The sequence below is a fragment of the Salvelinus namaycush genome, chromosome 25, assembly GCF_016432855.1.
Source record: "Salvelinus namaycush isolate Seneca chromosome 25, SaNama_1.0, whole genome shotgun sequence".
Classification (NCBI taxonomy): Eukaryota; Metazoa; Chordata; class Actinopteri; order Salmoniformes; family Salmonidae; genus Salvelinus; species Salvelinus namaycush.
In genome coordinates this window covers 3,115,584-3,136,326 of record NC_052331.1, presented here as the reverse complement: position 1 = coordinate 3,136,326, position 20,743 = coordinate 3,115,584, and the positions used below count along the sequence as shown (strand labels likewise).

Here is a 20,743-nt window from a genome sequence, read left to right as displayed (position 1 = left end):
GCCGAATACAACCGGTGTAGACTTTACTGTGAAATGCTTGCTTACGAGCCCTTCCCAACAATGCAGTTTAAAAATAAAATAGTAACACGAGGAATACAATAAAATACACAAGAATTTAGGAGCTATACTAAACTATACTGTACTAAAGTTTACTGTACTATAGTTTCTTACAATTCATGGGGTCTATATTCTTACAATAAATAGTTTGAATTAAATACCAGCCTTGCTTTTTTCAATGGTCCTGATAGGTCGTATTTCATTGGGGCCTGGAGTAGAGAACCTAGACACAGCTGTCTGATATCAAACTCGTTTGACACAGTAACAACGGGAGATCAACTGGTCTGCTGGTTTATTCTTGTGGGTTTTTGGTTGCAAGCTAGTTTGTTTTAACACGCAGGTGCATGTAATCTCCCATTAGTAACGTTTCAAGAAATCCAGCGCTAAAAGTTCTGCCTGTTGGTTACAATTGACCATTGCTTGTCTTATGCTGGACACACAAACAATGATACAGAACATAGACAGTACACCTTGGGATCAAAATGGATCTACAGGGTTATAACCAACCTCAACACACACCATAGGGTAATATCTAAAAACCACTATATTCTGGATGTAATTTAGTAATCTCAGAGCTCTAGCAAAACCAGAACTTTACTGAAACTGTCTCATAGGAACCACTGTGGCACTGTGAAGGATGCTGTTTGACTAATTCCTTGTACTGGGCCACTGTCTTTGGCCCCATCCAGTCTGGCCAGGTGAATCAGCATCTGGACATGGAAGGACGCTCCGTTGACCCACATCCTCAGAGCCCACGAGCTCATCTGTCCGTCCAGCAGCATGGAGTTCTTCAACTGAGTCAGGGCAAAGCTCAGGTTACGCTCCACGTGCTGGATGTCACTCTTAAGCTCTGCCTTGTTGCGTATGTGCATGAGGTGCCTCTTGAGGTACTCATCCATTTGGTCTCTCACAGCGGAGGCCTTCTCCTCTGCAAAGATACGACGCAGCAGATAATCTGTGCTATCCTTAGGGGGCTCTATGGCAGCTACAAATCTGTCTATTACTATAGAGATAATCAGGGACCCCAAGCCTGCAGCATCAGGTATCGGAATCAAGCCGACAAGCTTTTCAGTAAGGTCCTTTATCCGTGCTTTAGCATTTTCATTCAGTTCCATCTCTCTTTGTTTGTAGTGTTGGATCAGCTTCTCCAAGGACCTAGGACCTGAGAATTGCAGCAGAGCTTTGTCTATGCCCACATCTGGAAAGTATTTTGAGCTCATCTGATTTTTGAGTTCATCTGATATCATTTGCCTTTCTTCCTTTATCTTTTATTCTGTACTCTTTGATTGACCCATGTTTTCTTTGTTTCTGGTCTCTGGTAGAGGGTGTTAGAGTAATTTCCTTTAGTGTGAGCAAGCAGTCGTTGGTCTCTGTTGAGCATGTCTGGTCTAGGGCACTTAGACACGTTCGTTCAGTGAAGGCCTAAAGAAAACACAAAAACAAAAGGACAAGTCCAAATCAGATTCAGAATACAAATCAGAATTAAATATCCTGTGTAGGGCAGTAGCCGGATTGTGTGCAAACACATATTAAAAAACAGGAGAGGGCATTGATCTCAAGATCATTAAGCACTTAACCGTGATTGCTCCTGTAATTTGGTTTGGATAAGAGCGTCTGCTAAAAGTTGGCTAAATATTATTCGAAGTAGCCTACAGCAGTAACCCTCCTAACCTCAACCTGTTTTCTTATATCCAAACTTCCATCCAAGCAAGCGAAAGTTATGTCATGTGACGCGATGCCTGTCCATTCCAGATAAACCTTGTGTAATGCAATGTATAGCCACGGGGTGGCACCATAATACCAAAAACTCGCGAACTGGAAGGATTTGCATTATGAATGGGCAGCTTGCTGTCACTGTCCTTCCGGGAGAGATTTGGCAGGACTATATTCAGGTAATTACCTGCTACGTTTCTTTGCAGTTTTCTCAATTGTATTTATGCACTCTTATGGTAACAATGTGTGATTTCAGCGTTTCAAGTAGATTTTATCATTGTCTAATAACGATGTAATAACGTAGTTAGCTAACATGCCTAGTTTACTAACGTTAGCTAGCTAGCTGGTTTGCTAAAGCTAACTAACGTTAGCTAGCTAGCCATCATCCACATTATTTTAAAAACGCTGACTGCAGTGCATAGAACGATGCACGACTTTGGCAAGTAGCTAGCTAGATCTCTCACTCTGAGGCTGTAAACCAGGGTTATTTAATGACTAGTCTGATACGCGTGCCATTGTGTTTGTTCTCTATTGTTTCTGCATGGGATTACCTTTATAGCTAGCCTACTACCAAAGATGTTTATAACCAACCCAAGATAGACCAGAGCCTGTCGTTTCCCATGGGAGCAGATTAATCATAGTAGTGGGCAGAACAAACAAGGAGGTGGGCAGAGCCAAGCGTGAGCTAGTGAGATCCTATTGGCGCGTTCAATCATTTATTTGCATATATCCGCTAGGGAACGCCTCACCTGTGAAATGCGTGTGTGCACACACTTAATTCGACCTTGCACTCCTAAACAACGCAATAAAAAACATAACTAAACTTTGGCAAAGTGCCAAGTCTATAAAACGTAGTGCACTGTGTTGGTAACATATTTGTAGTTTTGGGAAAAAATATTGAGAAGATGTTTCATCCGTGAGGAAATGTGCAGAATGTCGGCCAGTTTCACCTAGTTCTATCCTCTTCCAATACCCGCGACTGGACTGCCTCCCACTACCATATTCGGTGGTTAGAAAACGTTCTGAACGATGCTTCATCTTTATAGCCCCTGTGACGTGCCTCGGTTTCCCCCTTTGTCTGTGCTTGCACTACTAAACAACGCAAAACTGTGTGGCCACTGGGCTTCCTCCCGTTACCGTATTTGGTATTGAGTGGAAACGCCAACTGAATGATTCACATTTAATACATCCGGTGAAATATCTGTCTCTTTGTTCTATCTGTGTTACTACTGTTCTCTTGAGACAAACTCCACTCTGTTGATCTACGTGCGTGCGTACACGTGTGATTTTTGGAGTAGCAGCAGGGTTGCCAGGTCGAAAAATAATTAATCAAATCAAATTTTATTTGTCACATACACATGGTTAGCAGATGTTAATGCGAGTGTAGCGAAATGCTTGTGCTTCTAGTTCCGACAATGCAGTAATAACCAACAAGTAATCTAACCTAACAATTCCACAACTACTACCTTATACACACAAGTGTAAAGGGATAAAGAATATGTAAATCAAGATATATGAATGAGTGATGGTACAGAACGGCATAGGCAAGATCAAAGGATTCGCATTATGAATGGGCAGCTTGCTGTCACTGTCCTTCCGGGAGAGATTTGGCAGGACAATATTCAGGTAATTACCTGCTACGTTTCTTTGCAGTTTTCTCAATTGTATTTATTCACTCTTATGGTAACAATATGTGATTTCAGCGTTTCAAGTAGCTTATGACAACTCAACCCGCCCACAAGGCTTGAAAACTAGCACCCAATTTTTACGCAGCAGGTGGAGTTGGCACATGTTTCCAACAGGTGTCTCTACAATGACAATCTATGTAAATACAACTGGTAAAATTGCTCTAACTTTAAACTGTTCTCTGCATATCTCCCTTTGTTATTGGTTTACACCAAATTATTTAATATGAACTATAGAAGTGAAAAACCGAAAAGCCCCAACATTTTGCTATTTGTCTTTTATTTAATACAACATTTAAATGAATATGTGGCTGCAGGCAGCCTGATGTCCCAGTCATCCATCCCTCTGGAGCAAGATGGAAAGGAAAGAGCGAGTCCAGTACATCAATAGTTGTATTGTACTGTTAATCAATCAACTAACAACTATTATCATTTTTATTTTATTTTACCTTTACCGTTAAAAACAAATTCTTATTTTCAATGACAACCTAGGAACAAGGTTAACTGCCTTGTTCAGGGGCAGAACGACAGATTTTTACCTTGTCAGCTCTGGGATTCGATCTTGCAACCTTGCGGTTACTAGTCCAACGCTCTAACCACTAGGCTACCTGCCACCCCTGACTATTTAGTAGTCAGTAATTCAGTTAATTGGCTCCTCTCTGTCCTCACCTCCGCTGTGCTCCGCACTGCTGCACGCCGCTCTCTCTCTCCTCTGACTTCAACTTTCCAGCCAATGTTAGCTAGCTAGCTTGCTACATGTATGTAGACTAACTTTTTTTTTCATCACCGTCCCAGAATTGTCCTGAAGTGCAATTTAAATAGTCCCAAACTGAAGATGAACTTCCCAAATTCAAATACGTGTTTTTGTTGTTATATGCCAACATGGGTCTACTCTATAACATATAGGCCATTCATTCATAGTGATTTAAACGGCTAATAAGATTAGCATACTACTAAAATAAATAAATGGAACTGTCAACTGAGCCAGATATTAACATAAAATTGCCTCTAAAATGGATAACAATAATATTTACATATATTATGCATAAATATACATAAATAATTAGCCTACATGTAAAAGTGTAGCCTAGGTTATTTAAGCAATAAGGCCAGAGGGGGTGTGGTATATGGCCAATATACGACGGCTAAGGCTGTTCTTATGCACGACGCATCATGGAGTGCCTGGACACAGCCCCTAGCCGTGGTATATTGGCCATATACAGTGCCTTCGGAAAGTATTCAGACCCCTTGATTTTTCCCACATTTTGTTACGTTACAGCCTTATTCTAAAATGGTTTAAATTAAATCCTCAGTAATCTACACACAATACCTACACACAATACCGAATACGGATCTGGGGACCCCTGCCAAATCTTTTCAGTCTCCTGAGAGGGAAAAGGTTTTTGTCGTGCCCTCTTCACGACTGTCTTGGTGTGTTTGGACCAAGATAGTTTGTTGGGGATGTGGACACCAAGGAACTTGAAGCTCTCGACCCGCTCCACTACAGCCCTGTTGTTGTTGTTAATGGGGGCCTGTTCGGCCCTCCCTTTCCTGTAGTCCACAATCAGCTTCTTTGTCTTGCTCACATTGAGGGAGAGGTTGTTGTCCTGGCACCACACTGCCAGATCTCTGAGCTCCTCCCAATAGGCTGTCTCATCGTTTTCATTGATCAGGCCTACCACCGTTGTTTCGTCAGCAAACTTAATGATGGTGTTTGAGTGGTGCTTGGCCACACAGTCGTGGGTGAACAGGGAGTACAGGAGGGGACTAAGCACGCACCCTTGAGGGAGCCGGTGTAGTAGGATTCAATCTTAGTCCTGTATTGACGCTTTGCCTGTTTGATGGTTCGTCTGATAGCACAGCGGGATTTCTTATAAGCGTCCGGATTAGTGTCCTGCTCCTTGAAAATGGCAGCTCTAGCCTTTATCTCGGTGCGGATGTTGCCTGTAATCCATGGCTTCTGGTTGGAATATGTACGTACTGTCGCTGTTGGGACGACGTCTTCGATTCACTTATTTGATGAAGCCTGTGACTGAGGTGGTATACTCCTCAATGCCATTGGATGAATTCCGGAACATATTCCAGTCTGTGCTAGCAAAAGAGTCCTGTAGCGTAGCATCCGCGTCATCTGACCACTTCCGTATTAAACAAGTCACTGGTACTACCTGCTTTAGTTTCTGCTTGTAAGCCGGAATCAGGAGGATAGAATTATGGTCAGATTTGCCAAATGGAGGGCGAAGGAGAGATTTGTATGCGTCTCTGTGTGTGTTTGTAAAGGTGGTCTTTTCTTTTTTCTCTGGTTGCACATGGTTGCTGGTAGAAATGAGGTAGAACGGATGTAAATTTGCCTGGATTAAAGTCCCCGGCCACTAGGAGAACCATTTCTGGATGAGCATTTTCTTGTTTGCTCATGGCCTTATATAGCTTGTTGAGTGCGGCCTTAGTGCCAGCATCGGTTTGTGGTGGTAATAGACGGCGACGAATAATATAGATGAGAACTCTCTTGGTAGATAGTGTGGTCTACAGCTTATCATGAGGTACTTTACCTCAGGCGAGCAATACCTTGAGTCTTCTTTAATATTAGACATCGCGTACCAGCTGTTATTGACATATAGACCCCCCCCCCCCCCCCCCCCCGCCCCTCGTTTTACCAGATGTAGCTGCTCTGTCCTGCCGATGCATGGAAAACCCAGCCAGCTCTATATTATCCGTGTCGTCGTGGCTCCATCTTCCCAGAACTGTCCCAGAGTCTGCTTGAACTGTCCCAGACATATATATTTATCGACGACGGGACGCCCTTCATTTCGAGCCCTAGCTATATAGCCGACCCAGAGACAAAGCACATTGTTCATCCTCTCTCTCCCTCTCTCTTAATCTGTTTGGATGATTATTTACCTGTATCTCTCCCTTGCTGTGTTGGCTCTGGTAGGCTAATGATTGGTAGGACTGGGGGCGGTGAGGATACAAGTTGTGCTGCTCTCCTGTCACACAGGTGACTGCTGCGCTCTCTCAACACCAATGACTATGCTCAACGCAAACACACCCCTCCGGCTCTCTCCCTCCACACCACTCAATTGCCATGGGAAACATATGTTTACATTGCCAAAGCAAATGAAATAGATAATAAGCAAAAGAGAAATAAACATAAATGAACAGTAAATGTTACACTCACAAATGGAGTAGGGGCATTTCAAATGGCATTATCTCTATGTACAGTGTTATAACGATGTGTAAATAGTTAAAGTACAAAAGGGAAAATACATCAACATAAATATGGGTTGTATTTACAATGGTGTTTGTTCTTAACTGGTTGCCTTTTTCTTGTGGCAACAGGTCACAAATCTTGCTGCTGAGATGGCACACTGTGTGGTATTTCACCCAGTAGATATGGGAGTTTATCAAAATTGGATTTGCTTTCAATTATTTCTGAATCTGCACCAGACAAATATTCTTATATTTGCTGGTGTAACCTACAATGTTGTCCCAGTTTAATATGCTGTTTGAATGTATTCACACCTATATCAGCTAAAAATAGTTTCGGTCATGGAGAAAAATAATATGCCTCGCAGCTGTAACCTGGAATCACTAGGTTACAGCAATCACAAATACATTTTGGAGGGGATTCTAATAAGGCTACAATGTTGTTTGGTTTATCTTTTGAACAGTCGCTGAGATTATGTTTGCTTATCAATGTGAAATAGGGTACTTCGATGCATAGCCTGTAGATCAGATCAAGGAACCAAGCAAGCTCCATTGCCTACACAACACTGCCCCAGCGGCTACTGACGGGATGATATTGCGCGTTACAATTTGCATGTGGCACGGGATTACGTCGAATGTCGGAGCGCACTTCAAGGAGTCGCTCCTTTTATGGCGGAAAAAAACGACATTGCGATACTGCGCTACCAAAGCCTTTATAACTAACCCAATAATGACCAGAGCCTGCCGTTTCCAATGGGAGCAAATTAATCATAGTGGGCAGAACCAGCAAGGAGGTGGGCAGCGCCAAGCACGAGCTAGCGAGAGCCTATTGGCACGTTCTAGTATATATTTGCATATTACCATTAGGGAACGCCTAGTCTGTGAAGTGCGCGTGTGCAATACCTACATTTGCCCTTGCACTCCTAAACAACTATTTATATTTTTACTTTGGCAAAGGGTAAAGTCTACAAAACTTAGTCCACTCTGTTTGGAACAGTTCTAGTTTTGGAAACAGAAAACTGTATTGAGCTCAAATGTTTAATCGATGAGAAAAGTTGCCGAATGTCGGCCAAAATCTATCTCGCTCTATCTTCTCCCACTACTGGTCACTGGGCTTCCTCTCACCACCATAAGGGTTACATTAAATACATAAAACGCTCCATCGACTCCGTTTGTGTATTCTGTGTAGACCCCTTTAGCCTATGGCCATAACCAATGATAAAGGGAATCACTATAGGATATGGTAATTAAAGAGTACAGGAGCATGGTTTAATTTGAGCAATGGTGAATCTAGCTAATAGTCTATATTTGCATCAAAGCCCATCTGTTTATCTGGGCTGTTTGTTTTGATATGCAAATGCTGGCTACCAATTTATCTTGCCATTACAGTCTGTTCTGATTATTTTGAAGAAAACATAATGCTGTATTTTCAAGAATGGTGGGGTCATGAAAAACCCAGCTCCTTGGTTGTGGAGTAGAGGAGAAGTAGTGCATCGTGGGTGATTCCCGGACAAGACAGGGAGGCAATGGAGGAAGATGAGCGGGGTAAGTTTGAGGGTGACAGTCTCTTTTTAGTAAACAACTGTTGGTAACTTGACATTACGTTGCCCTTATACCTGTGTACTGCTGCTATTAGCCTATGTATTTATTTCGCTTTACTGCTATGTTGAAGGATCAATTACAGTTGAAGTCGGAAGTTTACATACACCTTAGCCAAATACATTTAAACTCACAATTCCTGACATTTAATCATAGTAAAAATTCCCTGTCTTAGGTCAGTTAGGATCACCACTTTATTTTAAGAATGTGAAATGTCAGAATAATAGTAGGGAGAATGATTTATTTCAGCTTTTATTTCTTTCATCAAATTCCCAGTGGGTCAGAAGTTTACATACACTCAATTCGTATTCGGTAGCATAGCCTTCAAATTGTTTAACTTGGGTCAAATGTTTTGGGTAGCCTTCTACAAGCTTCCCACAATAAGTTGGGTGAATTTTGGCCCAATCGTCCTGACAGAGCTGGTGTAACTGAGTCAGGTTTGTAGGCCTCCTTGCTCGCACACGCTTTTTCAGTTCTGCCCACAAATGTTCTATAGGTTTGAGGTCAGGGATTTGTGATGGCCACTCCAATACCTTGACTTTGTTGTCCTTAAGCCATTTTGCCACAACTTTGGAAGTATGCTTGTGGTCATTGTCCATTTGAAAGACCCATTTGCGACCAAGCTTTAACTTCCTTACTGATGTCTTGAGATGTTGCTTCAATATATGTACATCATTTTCCTGCCTCATGATGCCATCTATTTTGTGAAGTGCACCAGTCTCTCCTGCTGCAAAGCACCCCCACAACATGATGCTTCCACCCCCGTGCTTCACGGTTGGGATGGTGTTCTTCGGCTTGCAAGCCTCCCCCTTTTTCCTCCAAACATAACGATGGTCATTATGGCCAAACAGTTCTATTTTTGGTTCATCAGAACAGAGGACATTTCTCCAAAAAGTACAAGCCAGACTACGGTTTGCAACTGCACATGGGGACATGTGCAGTTGCAAACCGTAGTCTGGCTTTTTTATGGTGGTTTTGGAGCAGTGACTTCTTCCTTGCTGAGCGGCATTTCAGGTTATGTCAATATAAGACTTGTTTTACTGTGGATATAGATACTTTTGTACCTGTTTCCTCCAACATCTTCACAAGGTCCTTTGCTGTTGTTCTGGGATTGATTTGCAGTTTTCGCACCAAAGTACGTTCAGAGACAGAATGCATCTCCTTCCTGAGCGGTATGACGGCTATGTGGTCCCATGGTGTTTATACTTGCGTACTATTGTTTGTACAGATGAACATGGTACCTTCTGGCATTTGGAAATTGCTCCCAAGGATGAACCAGACTTTTTTTCTGAGGTCTTGGCTGATTTCTGTTTATTTTCCCATGATGTCAAGCAAAGAGGCACTGAGTTTGAAGGTAGGCCTAGAAATACATCCACAGGTACACCTCCAATTGACTCAAATGATGTCAGAAGCTTCTAAAGCCATTACATAATTTTCTGGAATTTTCCAAGCCATTTAAAGGCACAGTCAACTTAGTGTATGTAAACTTCTGACCCACTGGAATTGTGATACAGTGAATTATAAGTGAAATAATCTCTGTAAACAATTGTTGGAAAAATGACTTGTGTCATGCACAAAGTAGATGTCCTAACCGACTTGCCAAAACTATAGTTTGTTAACAAGAAATTTGTGAAGTGTTTGAAAAACCCGTTTTAATGACTCTGAACTTCCGACTTCAACTGTATATGTTGCAGGAAATTACATTTTATAAAATAGATTTGAATATCCCTTCTAGTGTTGATAACATCTCCATCACTGTTTTAGCTGTAGAATACAAGGGTCTGTTTGAGGACCCTGCCTTCATCTGTGAGGACTCCTCCCTGTTCTCAGACTACTCCACCCCTATCGCCAGGTTCCAGGATGACATCACATGGCTCCGGCCACAGGTGAGACCTGGGCCTACAACTTATCCAATCAGAATTGGCCTTAGGTCACTAATAATATGTCATAATAAAATATAGAGTGCCTTCTGAAAGTATTCAGACCCCTTGACTTTACATTTTTTTTGCTACTTTACAGCCTTTTTCTGAAATTGATTAAATCGTTTTCCCCCCTCGTCAATATACACACAATACCCCATAATTGACTGATTTATAAAAAATATAAAAAATAAAAACTGGAATCACATTTACATAAGTATTCTGACCCTTTGCTCAGTACGTTGTTGAAGCACCTTTGGCAATGATTACAGCATCAACTCTTCTTGGGTATGACACAACAAGCTTGGCACATCCGTATTTGGGGAGTTTCTCCCATTATTCTCTGCAGATCCTCTCACGCTCTGTCAGGTTGGATGGGGAGCATTGCTGCACAGCTATTTTCAGGTCTCTCCAGAGATGTTCGATCTGGTTCAAGTCCGGGCTCTGGCTGGGCCACTCAAAGACATTCAGAGACTTGTCCCAAAGCCACTCCTGCGTTGTCTTGGCTGTGTGCTTAGGGTCGTTGTCCTGTCGCCCCAGTCTGAGGTCCTGAGTGCTCTGGAGCAAGGATCTCTCTGTACTTTGCTCTGTTCATCTTTGCCTCAATCAAATCAAATCAAATGTATTTATATAGCCCTTCTTACATCAGCTGATATCTCAAAGCGCTATACAGAAACCCAGCCTAAAACCCCAAACAGCAAGCAATGCAGGTGTAGAATCACGGTGGCTAAGAAAAACTCCCTAGAAAGGCCAAAACCTAGGAAGAAACCTAGAGAGGAACCAGGCAATGAGAGGTGGCCAGTCCTCTTCTGGCTGTGCCGGGTGGAGATTATAACAGAACATGGCCAAGATGTTCAAATGTTCATAAATGACCAGCATGGTCAAATAATAATAATCACAGTAGTTGTCGAGGGTGCAGCAAGTCAGCACCTCAGGAGTAAATGTCAGGGAATCCTGACTTGTCTCCCAGTCCCTGCTGCTGAAAAACATCCCCACAGCATGATGCTGCCACCACCATGCTTCACCGTAGGGATGGTGCCAGGTTTCCTCCAGACGTGAAGCTTGGCATTCAGGCCAAAGAGTTACATTTTGGTTTCATCAGACCAGAGAATCTTGAGAGTCTTTAGGTGCCTTTTGGCAAACTCCAAGCGGGCTGTCATGTGCCATTTACTGAGGAGTGGCTTCCGTCTGGCCACTGTAACATAAAGGCCTGATTGATGGAGTGCTGCAGAGATGGTTGTCCTTCTGGAAGGTTCTCCCATCTCCACAGAGGAACTCTAGAGCTCTGTCAGAGTGACCATCACGTTCTTGGTCACCGCCCTGACCAAGGCCCTTCTCCCCTGATTGCTCAGTTTGGCCAGGCGGCCAGCTCTAGGAAGAGTCTTGGTGGCTCCAAACTTCTTCCATTTAAGAATGATGGAGGCCACTGTGTTCTTGGGGACCTTCAATGCTGCAGACATTTTTTAGTACACTTCCCCAGATCTGCGCTTCAAAGGAATCCTGTCTCGGAGCTCTACGGACAATTCCTTCGACCTCATGTCTTGGTTTTTGCTCTGACATGCACTGTGGGACCTTTATATAGACAGGTGTGTGCCTTTCCAAAACATGTCCAATCAATTGAATTTACCACACGTGGGCTCCAATCAAGTTGTAGGAACATCTCAAGGATGGTCAATGGAAGCAGGATGCACCTGAGCTCAATTTCAAGTCTCATAGCAAAGGGGCCGCTCCGACAACGGATCAGAACCAGGGGGCTCTGCCAACGAGGCCTCCAACCACAGCTCTGGCTCTGACAGTGACTGAGGCTTCAAACTCAGAACGTACTTTTTTCCTACTGAATACTTGTGTAAATAAGGTATTTCTGTTTTTTATTTGTAATAAATTTGATAAAATGTATAAAAACCTTTTTTCACTTTGTCGTGAATGAAAAGGGTTCTGAATACTTTCCCGAAGGCGCTGTATATGCGATTTATATTCTGTGTTCCTTCCAATACATGTTCTTTTTTCCTCAACACCTTGTGAACACTTGATCACATAATGGAAGCAAGCATGTGTAATCTTCTCACAATGATTCTGTGTGTCTGTTAATGGTGACATATTTCTTTCTCTGTCCCTCCAGGAGATCTGCCCGTCTCCTGCACTCTTCCCTGACAACATCAATGACGGCCATGCAAAGCAAGGCCTCCTGGGAGACTGCTGGTTCCTCTGTGCCTGCACAATCTTACTGAAGTACCAGCATTTGATGAACAAAGTAAAGCTCCACAAATCTGTAACGTATATGTGACCGACCGGCTCGATTCGGTCTTACGTAGCAAAATTTGAAATGGTGTTTTTAACAAACACTTTTGAGAAAATGGCCCTTGAATATTTTGGTACCTACTGGAGAGCTGTTCTTTGTCTGCACCCAATCAGCATCGTTCACACCCTTTTAAGCTTTAGCCCCACATGTGAGGCTATGTACTAAACAACCAAAGATTTCAACACTAAAGGCTGGTTTATACTACGGGTGTGTTCGTACATTTTATCTGGAGTGCCAGAGTTTGCTCTGGGCGTTCGTAAACTCAGAGTGTTGTAAGATTGGCCGTTCGTAAATTCAGAGCGTTTCGCTCTCGAAGTGTACACCGGACACTCTGGCCGAAAAGTAGGGTTGATCCGAACGTTCTGTCCTAACAACAGCAGTCAAGCACCCAAGCTAACTGGCTAACGTTGGCTAGCTTGCTAGCTACTTCCAGACACAAATGAGAGAACAGCTCACTCTGACCATTTTACTCGCCCTAGCAGAGCTGGTTAGGCTGTTTACATGTTATCCCGAGCGTTGGTGAATGCAACTGTGCTGCTGGCAACTATTTAATTACGCTTTTTTTGCCAACGTTTACTGACACCGGCCATATTCAACGGGTGTTGAGCGTTCCTAAATTCGTCAGTTATTCTGCGCTCTGACACTCGTCTGAGCGTGCTCTGATATCGGAGTAGATAGCCAGAGCGAATTTACCAGCTACGTCTAGCAACGGTTGTTGCAGTGACATCATACAAATTCTATTGGAATAGTTACTTGCATAGCGGAGTCTTTTGTTTAGACATGTAGCTAGCTAGCTAAACAATGAACCATAAACCCAAGTTATAACGTTACTTCCCTGCATGAATCTGCAGGTAGTTAACCAGGTTCAATGTTAGCTAGCTAACATTAGGCTATATCTAGCAATGCAAATGGCTCTGTGATATGAATAACATTACTACACAGATCATACACGTAACGTTAGCTAACTAGCCAGCCAGCTAACGTTAGCTAGCTAGCTAACAGTACACTTTAACTTGAAATGAAAATGACTTTCTGACCAAATTTGAAACGTGTAATATCTGAAAATGTAGCTAGCTAGACTCTCATACCCGTATACATGGATGGACTCTTCTCCCTCTCTGTCACGGATGCCATGATTGCCCTTAGCTTGAAGATGTAATCCGGAGCCTTCTGTGTTCTCTTTTTGACTCTGTCTGCTTATTTTCTATCAAACGGCAGTATTTTCTCCATCTTGTTAGCTATCATACTCTAATTCCACTGATTTCAAAACTTGGTCGTCCCGAAAGTGGAGAGCAACACTGATGCAGTTCTACTATGTGATGTCTTCCAAAAAAAGCAGCGTTAGAAACGATTACCTACACATTCTGACCAGCTCATATTAAAGGCAGAAGCATGCTACATGGCAGACCAATCCAAACTCATCTCTTGGATTGTCCAGCCCACTCATTATCTCAGCCAATCATGGCTAGCGGGAAGGTTCCTGTCTCTTTCCATGGCTAAACCAACTAGGCTTGTAATTTAACATTTTTTTTGTATTTACAGATGGCATACAAGTTTTGTTATTAAGGCACATGAACGTTCACATGTTTCAGAAGGCATTTCTGCCAAAAAACACATTTTGATTAAAAAAAAAAAGGTTACGTTCAAATGGCGCTCCTGTGAAGCAGCGACATACGTCTAGTTTCCTGAAACGAGTCACGCATGTTTTTGCGTTGAAGTATTTTTTTGCTTTTTGGTTTTGCTGTGAACAGTAAAACTACAACTGTAGGTTACTACCACAAATTCAAGTCTTACAGCAAATACACTATGCTTCTGCCACTGACCTAGTCCATTAAGTACTTGGTGACTTTTATCAATACCAAAATACTGTGAAAAACTCAGTGCCCTGTACCCTTTCTGTCCCCCAGGTGGTACCCCCTGCCCAGCCCCAGTGGGGGGAGAGGGGGTACCGGGGCTCCTTCCTCTTCCGTCTCTGGCAGCATGGCTGCTGGACAGAGGTAACCGTTGACGACCGGCTGCCCTGCCTCAGCGGCAAGCTCTGCTTCTCGCGCTGCCAATCCCCCACTGCTTTTTGGGTTGCTCTGCTGGAGAAGGCCTACGCCAAGTGAGTGACAGGTGGAAGGTTGAAAGTGACCTCAAATTTTTTTACTAACAGCGTTTCTGCATCTAGTCATTAAATTGGGTCTCCAAATATTCTATACTGTTCCAATCACATACCATTCCATACTGATCCATTCCACACCATACAATACTGTAGTTAGGTTTTGTGATATTCTCTGATACCCCCATGTTGTCTCCTGTCCCTACTCCTCCCCCAGGCTGCAGGGGTCATATGAGCGCCTATGGGCGGGGCAGGTCTCTGAGGCCCTGGTAGACCTGACAGGGGGGCTGGCGGAGCGCTGGAGCCTGGGGGATTGTGGCACAGAGGAGGACCAGGGTCGGGGGTCATCTGACAGTGACTTGGTCAGGAGGAGGAGGCTGGATCTGGACCTGTTGCATGCGGTCAGAGAGGGCTGTTCAGTCAGCTGCTCTGTACACAGCGCCCCCGGAGGTGAGGAGGAAAAATGACTGGTCTGGGAATATTCTGCTGATTTCACATTTTAAACACAAAAATAGCTCTGGGGCTATGCAGACCATCGTTCTCCAATGGAGAAGGAATGCAGTTTTCTAAGAATCTTACTGAAAGCCTTCCATTGAAATCTTGTGACTGACCTTTCAAAGTCAGGTACTGGCACACCCCCAAGTCTGCTAATAGGCCAGTAGCTAAAATATTGTTTAGGGCTATATTTACCCCCACTGCCCCCTTACACCCTAGGTGCCAGTGAGTTGGGGCAGTTCCATGCCCTGAGTGTGATGGAGTGGGTGGACGTGAGGACGGTGGAACGTGGAGGAGTACGTCTAATCAGGATCAGAAACCCCTGGGGCAGACGCTGCTGGGAGGGAGCATGGAGAGAGAGGTAGGGTGTGTGTGTGTGTTAGAGCTGTACTACCCGAGCCCACACAGCTGCGGTCCCAGCGGTAGTGTTCCCCCCTCCCCTTCTGCTTTTCTGCCTGTGTGTGCGCCATTGCTGTGACTTCTGTTGCACAGACAGCTTCTCCCACTCTCGTTTGCAGCAGAATTTAGTGGGAAATGTGTAGCTAGAATCCTTTACCGATTTAAAGTCGCTGGAAGGGTCTGAAAAAACTCACTAGATATAATTACAAAGGCTCTAAGTTGGCAACACTGCAGAACTACAAGCAGAGCAGAGCCACGCACACAGCGTATGCTGCGCAGGGAGCGAGGAACAGACAGACAAACAGCTAATTGGGTACTAATTATGTTATTTTGGGCAGGGCTGGGCCTTAAATTTGGCAGAAGCAATCGGGCCTGGGTAGGGCCTGAACACCACTGGCATGAGTAGGGCTTAAAATCCATGTCCGTGCAGGGCTCACGCGTGTGTGTGTGTGTGTGTGTTCTTTTGTGTCATTTTGAGCCTGGATCCATCTATAATTATTTTCTGAAGAACCTCTGTCTCAGTAATAAACTGGCCACTCTCGCCTGGCAGTGGAGAAGGCTGGAACTCTCTGGACCCGGCCTGTACTCTGAACTTGCTGGGCCGGGCCCAGGAGGCAGAGTTCTGGGTGGACGAGACTGAATTCCTGTTGCAGTTTGATGATGTCACAGTGGGGTATCCTATCAATGAGGAGGGACACCTGCAGAGCATCTATTCTGGTATACTCACTCAATACTTCCTCATTATACAAGCATTATACAAAGTTGAATAGTTTTGAATGTATGAGAACGTCTGACGATCTTTGGTTTGGGGGTGAACTATCCCTTCATAAAAGGAAAGTTAAGCAAAGCCAGTGTTGTTGTGATTGTGTGATTCACAGCCCCTATCTGTCCAATAGGAGAGCTGCTGACTCACAGCCACCAGACTGGCGATCGCTGGGTCAAAGGTCACTCAGCAGGTGGTTGCCGTAACAACAGTAGCTTTGGCAGCAACCCTCAGTTCTGGCTGCGGGTGTTTGAGAGGGGAGAGGTGCTGGTGTCTCTGCTACAGCACAGAAGGTATAGCAGGAACACAGGACATCACTACACACAGTCACCAGAAGAGGGCAGCAGCACCACACGACACCAGCACTACCAGGCCATCGCTTTGCACATGTGGAAGGTTGGTACTGCATTGTGGCCTTGTAGCTGATAGATGTTAAAATAAGAATGTGTGTGTGTGTGGCTTTTAATTATTTCATCTTTATCTGTGTGTGTGTGTGTGCGTGCGTGCATACATCTGTCTGTCTGTCTGTCAATCCCCAGGTAGAGAAGAAGTGTTTGAACCTGTCTGGGACTCTGAACAGCCCTCCCTGTGCCTCCACACACTGCCACGCCTACGAGCGCGAGGTGGTGCTACACACACACCTGGACCCTGGCTGCCACCTGCTCATCCCCAGTACCTTCCTCCAGGGGGGCGAGGGGAGATTCCTGCTCAGGGTCTTCTCCTCTTCCCCCACCTCACTCAGGTCAGTGGGACTAACATTGACATTTGAGTCATTTAGCAGAAGACTGTGACCATAAAGAGATGGGTCAAACGGGGAGGCGGGACCAAATACGCATAGGATTAATCAAAATGTATCAGAAGTTTTGCTTTTCATTCATCAAAAGTGGTTTATGTATCATTCCATTTGTTTTGTAGATCATGTTGTCTTACAAGTCTAGGAAACTGGATCTTTATGTTCCCCCATCCTCCTGCAGTGCTGTGAAGACCCCGGGGCCCTCTTTGCCATTGGTAACAGAGGGGGAGTGGGAGACAAGCTACTTACGGGGCGCATGGGTCACGGGGTCATCGGCCGGGGGGAGCAGGAACTTCCTGTCTCACTGGCAGAACCCTAAGTTCCCGGTCACCATGGGTGACAACTTAGCGGGGTCAACAGGGGTCAATGTTAGGGTCACCCTTCACCAGAACTGCCCTGACACTGATCTCCAGGCCATCGGCTTTCACCTGTACAAGGTGAGCTGAGTTGTATTCATTAGGGAATACTCTAGCAAAACGTTTTGGAATGAAAAAAACTAAATGAGTTTATTATTGAAGAAGTCCAATTAGTCCCTCCTTGTTTTAGTCCATTTTCTTCTGTTTGGTGCCAAATAAAATATGACCCTGGTTTATTAACAGTATGTGGTTAGCCTATCTAAAAGATGTCCTTAATGTAGAATCTATGTTTTAGCCTGTTGATATGTTGTTTTAAACCTCCTTTAAAATCTGTCTATATGAAGATGATTATGTTGTGACTAGTTACATGTGAACCTCTCTGTGTATCCAGGCTCCAGAGGGACAGGAGCAGGCCGAGTCGCCAGTACCCAGGGAGGAGGAACCGGTGGCCAGCTGCATTCCTCACTGCTACACCCAGGCTGTCAGTCTGGCCTGCTGCCTTCCTCCAGGGGCCTATGTCATAGTGCCCTCCACCTACCAGCCTGACTCCCCAGGCCAGTTCACCCTCACTGTGGCTCGCAAAATACACAGGTAGACCTGGTTCTATTCCACTCCCCACCCCCTTAATACCTTCTCCTAGGCCCTATGCCCTTGTGATTGTGTTCATTTTATTTTGGGGAATAATATGATGGTGTTTTGTACATGTGTTTCAGGAGAGTGGTGAAGAGTCAGGAACGTCTGGGGAGAGCCATTCAAGAGGTGAGTGAGTGTTGGGCTGTGTGTACAAGACCTATACTTTGCAACAAACACACTTCCTAAACCGATTTAGTGTACCATAGTGCACAAACACTTTTCAACTGTTGAATGGCAGTATTTAATCAATGTGTGTTAGTGGTGCGCGGGTCAGTTGTGTGTTAGCAATTGCTAATAACCCATCCGCAACCGCCCGACTATATGTGATAAAGTGAACATCTGAGGCCCGCACCCGACCCTAACCCGCTAATATAGAACATGTGCTGTAGGCTACATTCAGAGACGGCGGAACGGTGTTTTGACAAGGTGCAGGATTTATTTAGCCTGATTTGAAATGTTTCTGTTTTTAATTTACAACATTTTTGGTAGGCTATTTGTTTTTCAACTCTAATTCCATACATACAGCTTCTCTTCTGTTAATGATATGTTGCCCTAGAAGACAAAATAAACCCTTTGCTCACCAGAATAATCGATAGAATCTAAAGTTCTCCGTCATCTCTGCTTCTTTCGCAGAGCGAAATGTCCAAATGACATCAGTTTGACCGGTTGTAGGGAGATAGAAATCTGTGAAAACAACCCAACATGTTTCTGATGACATTTCAGTTCGAGTTGGGTGCATATTTCATCTGGTTGAAATACTATTTTACGATGCAGATACAGATAGATATCATCTGTAGAGGTGGTAACTGCGCATTTCGCATTCTCTCAAGATGCTGAAAGAAAGTCATTCTATTTCTCTACTCCTGTTCCCCAGTCAACATTTTGTTGCGAGACATTCTTAGTTCTGCAGGAGTTAATATGAAGGCTATGTGAGAGGTTATAGACCTACAGTCAGTGCCCAGTCAGTTTCCATTTAACCCATCTGAACAGTAGGCTATAGTTCCCTTGACGTGCCGTAGGCCTATATGAAGTCCCCATCTTGTGACTGTGCTTCACAATCATCACACATAACATCGCCGGCACTATCATCCTCTTTCACCACATCACCAAGTCTTTCCCAAACATACCCTTCTCTTTATTTTCAACTCTCCATTTTGCAGATTTTCTCTTATTGAATTGAACTCAAGACGTTTCCTTTTTGCGCGTTCCCAAAGGCATTTGGCGATTGGCGGTGTCGGCTATTTTGCGAGTGTGCAGTTCGGCTCTAAAGCTCATTATAACACACTAATATCAGATGACCTCAAATAATTCAAGGAAAGCCTCAATGTAGCCTGTAGATATAAATTGCACAAGAATGATACATTGATGGATTTTATAAGGTCTCTCTCTCTCTCTCTGGCGACAGGTCTCTCACATATCTGTGATGCGTAGTTAGCTCTGGGAGCTGTGCTGCCGCTCTGCTGACGTGGGCTCACATCACTTCGGCCCTTGGCCACAGATGAAAGGAGCGGGTCTACCCCCTCCTCCCCATGCCGAACACTGTGTGTGTTTGTGTGCGCACGCACGGCCTGGGCTCAGGGCCTTTATCCCCAGCCTGGCGAGGCTCAGGGAGCCGATCGGCATCTCTTCTTTCCGTCTCTCTCTCTCTCTCTCCCTTTCTCTCTCTCCCGGCTGCGATTAGCACATCACAGGTTGTCGTTGGGCCAGGCGCTAATGGGAGCTGACGGGACTGGCCGGTGTAAACAAACAGCCGCCATTGAAGAGGCCCGCTCACTATGCTCACTCGCTGGCCCGTCGGCCTGGGACAAAGGGCCCACTCATGGAGCTCCTTGCTGGGGCAGAGAGGGCAGAAGCAAGGGGTCGGACCTCACCACACTGCAGTGCACCCACCCAGCCTCAGACCCAAACCCCAGGGCTGCCTGTGACTGAACTTTGCCTTTATCCATGCCCCCAGAGTAGGTAGAAGTGTCCCCGAACCATTGATATTTTGTCAGCCCCTTAATGTTTGAGTTTAGGATTAAGGGTATGGTAAATGTGATTATAAATATGTGGCTAAGAACAGCTTTAACATCAAACCCTTGCCCTCCGACCAAAAACAGAGTAGCCCCTTGCCCCCTCACCCCCACACCTGAGACTCTGCTGCAGCCCCCGTCCCTATCCTTCTCACACCCTTAGAACTGGACCTGACCCGGACTGCTGTTTGAAGTGGCTGCATGATGAACAGATGAGGCTGAGGGGGAAGTACAGGGGGCGATATGGGGCGAGGCGGCACTACTTAGGCAACAGATTCTTTGGAAGAAGCCGCCAGTGTTTTGGCTCTGCACGCAGTGGCTGAAAAGGCAGGGTGGGTGTGTGTTTGTTTGTGTTTGTGTGTTGCTGGTGGGGTAACTTGGGTACCACTGCCACTCCAACTGTTGACTGATGACAATGGTTTCATTATCTGAGAGTATTACTGTGTTATTGTACTTTTGTTTTCAGTGTGTTTGTGTGTTTAATTATACAGAAGGTGCAGGTGCTGATGTTACTACAATAAAGTTGTTTCCTGCAAACCACACTTCAGCTGTGACCATCATGATTGAACTATTTTGTGTTATCTAATGATGATTTTTGGACCATATCAAAATACCACACAATTCTTTACACACAACATGTCTTGAGGATCACAATAACTACTCCGTATACTCTAGTGTCCACGGATGAGGGACAGTACTTTTTCTGCAACACACAAAC

General features: G+C 44.6%; 1 protein-coding gene across 2 annotated transcripts; it reads left to right on the top strand.

Moving 5' to 3' along the window:
* The first annotated feature begins 1,912 nt into the window (after window positions 1–1,912).
* On the top strand, window positions 1,913–20,567 carry capn10 (calpain 10). 2 transcript variants are annotated; one of them, XM_038963874.1, is made up of 14 exons: window positions 1,913–1,949; window positions 8,091–8,201; window positions 10,020–10,141; window positions 12,294–12,425; window positions 14,381–14,577; window positions 14,792–15,024; window positions 15,289–15,430; window positions 16,019–16,185; window positions 16,365–16,627; window positions 16,771–16,973; window positions 17,206–17,461; window positions 17,772–17,971; window positions 18,094–18,139; window positions 19,419–20,567. In XM_038963874.1, the coding sequence occupies exons 2-14, from the start codon at window positions 8,183–8,185 to the stop codon at window positions 19,446–19,448; spliced, it is 2,010 nt and encodes a 669-aa protein (XP_038819802.1). In that variant the 5' UTR covers window positions 1,913–1,949; window positions 8,091–8,182; the 3' UTR covers window positions 19,449–20,567. The 2 variants fall into 2 exon arrangements, with proteins under 2 accessions (XP_038819802.1, XP_038819803.1); XM_038963875.1 differs by lacking the exon at window positions 1,913–1,949 and having other exon boundaries at window positions 8,087–8,201.
* The last annotated feature ends 176 nt before the right edge of the window (window positions 20,568–20,743 follow it).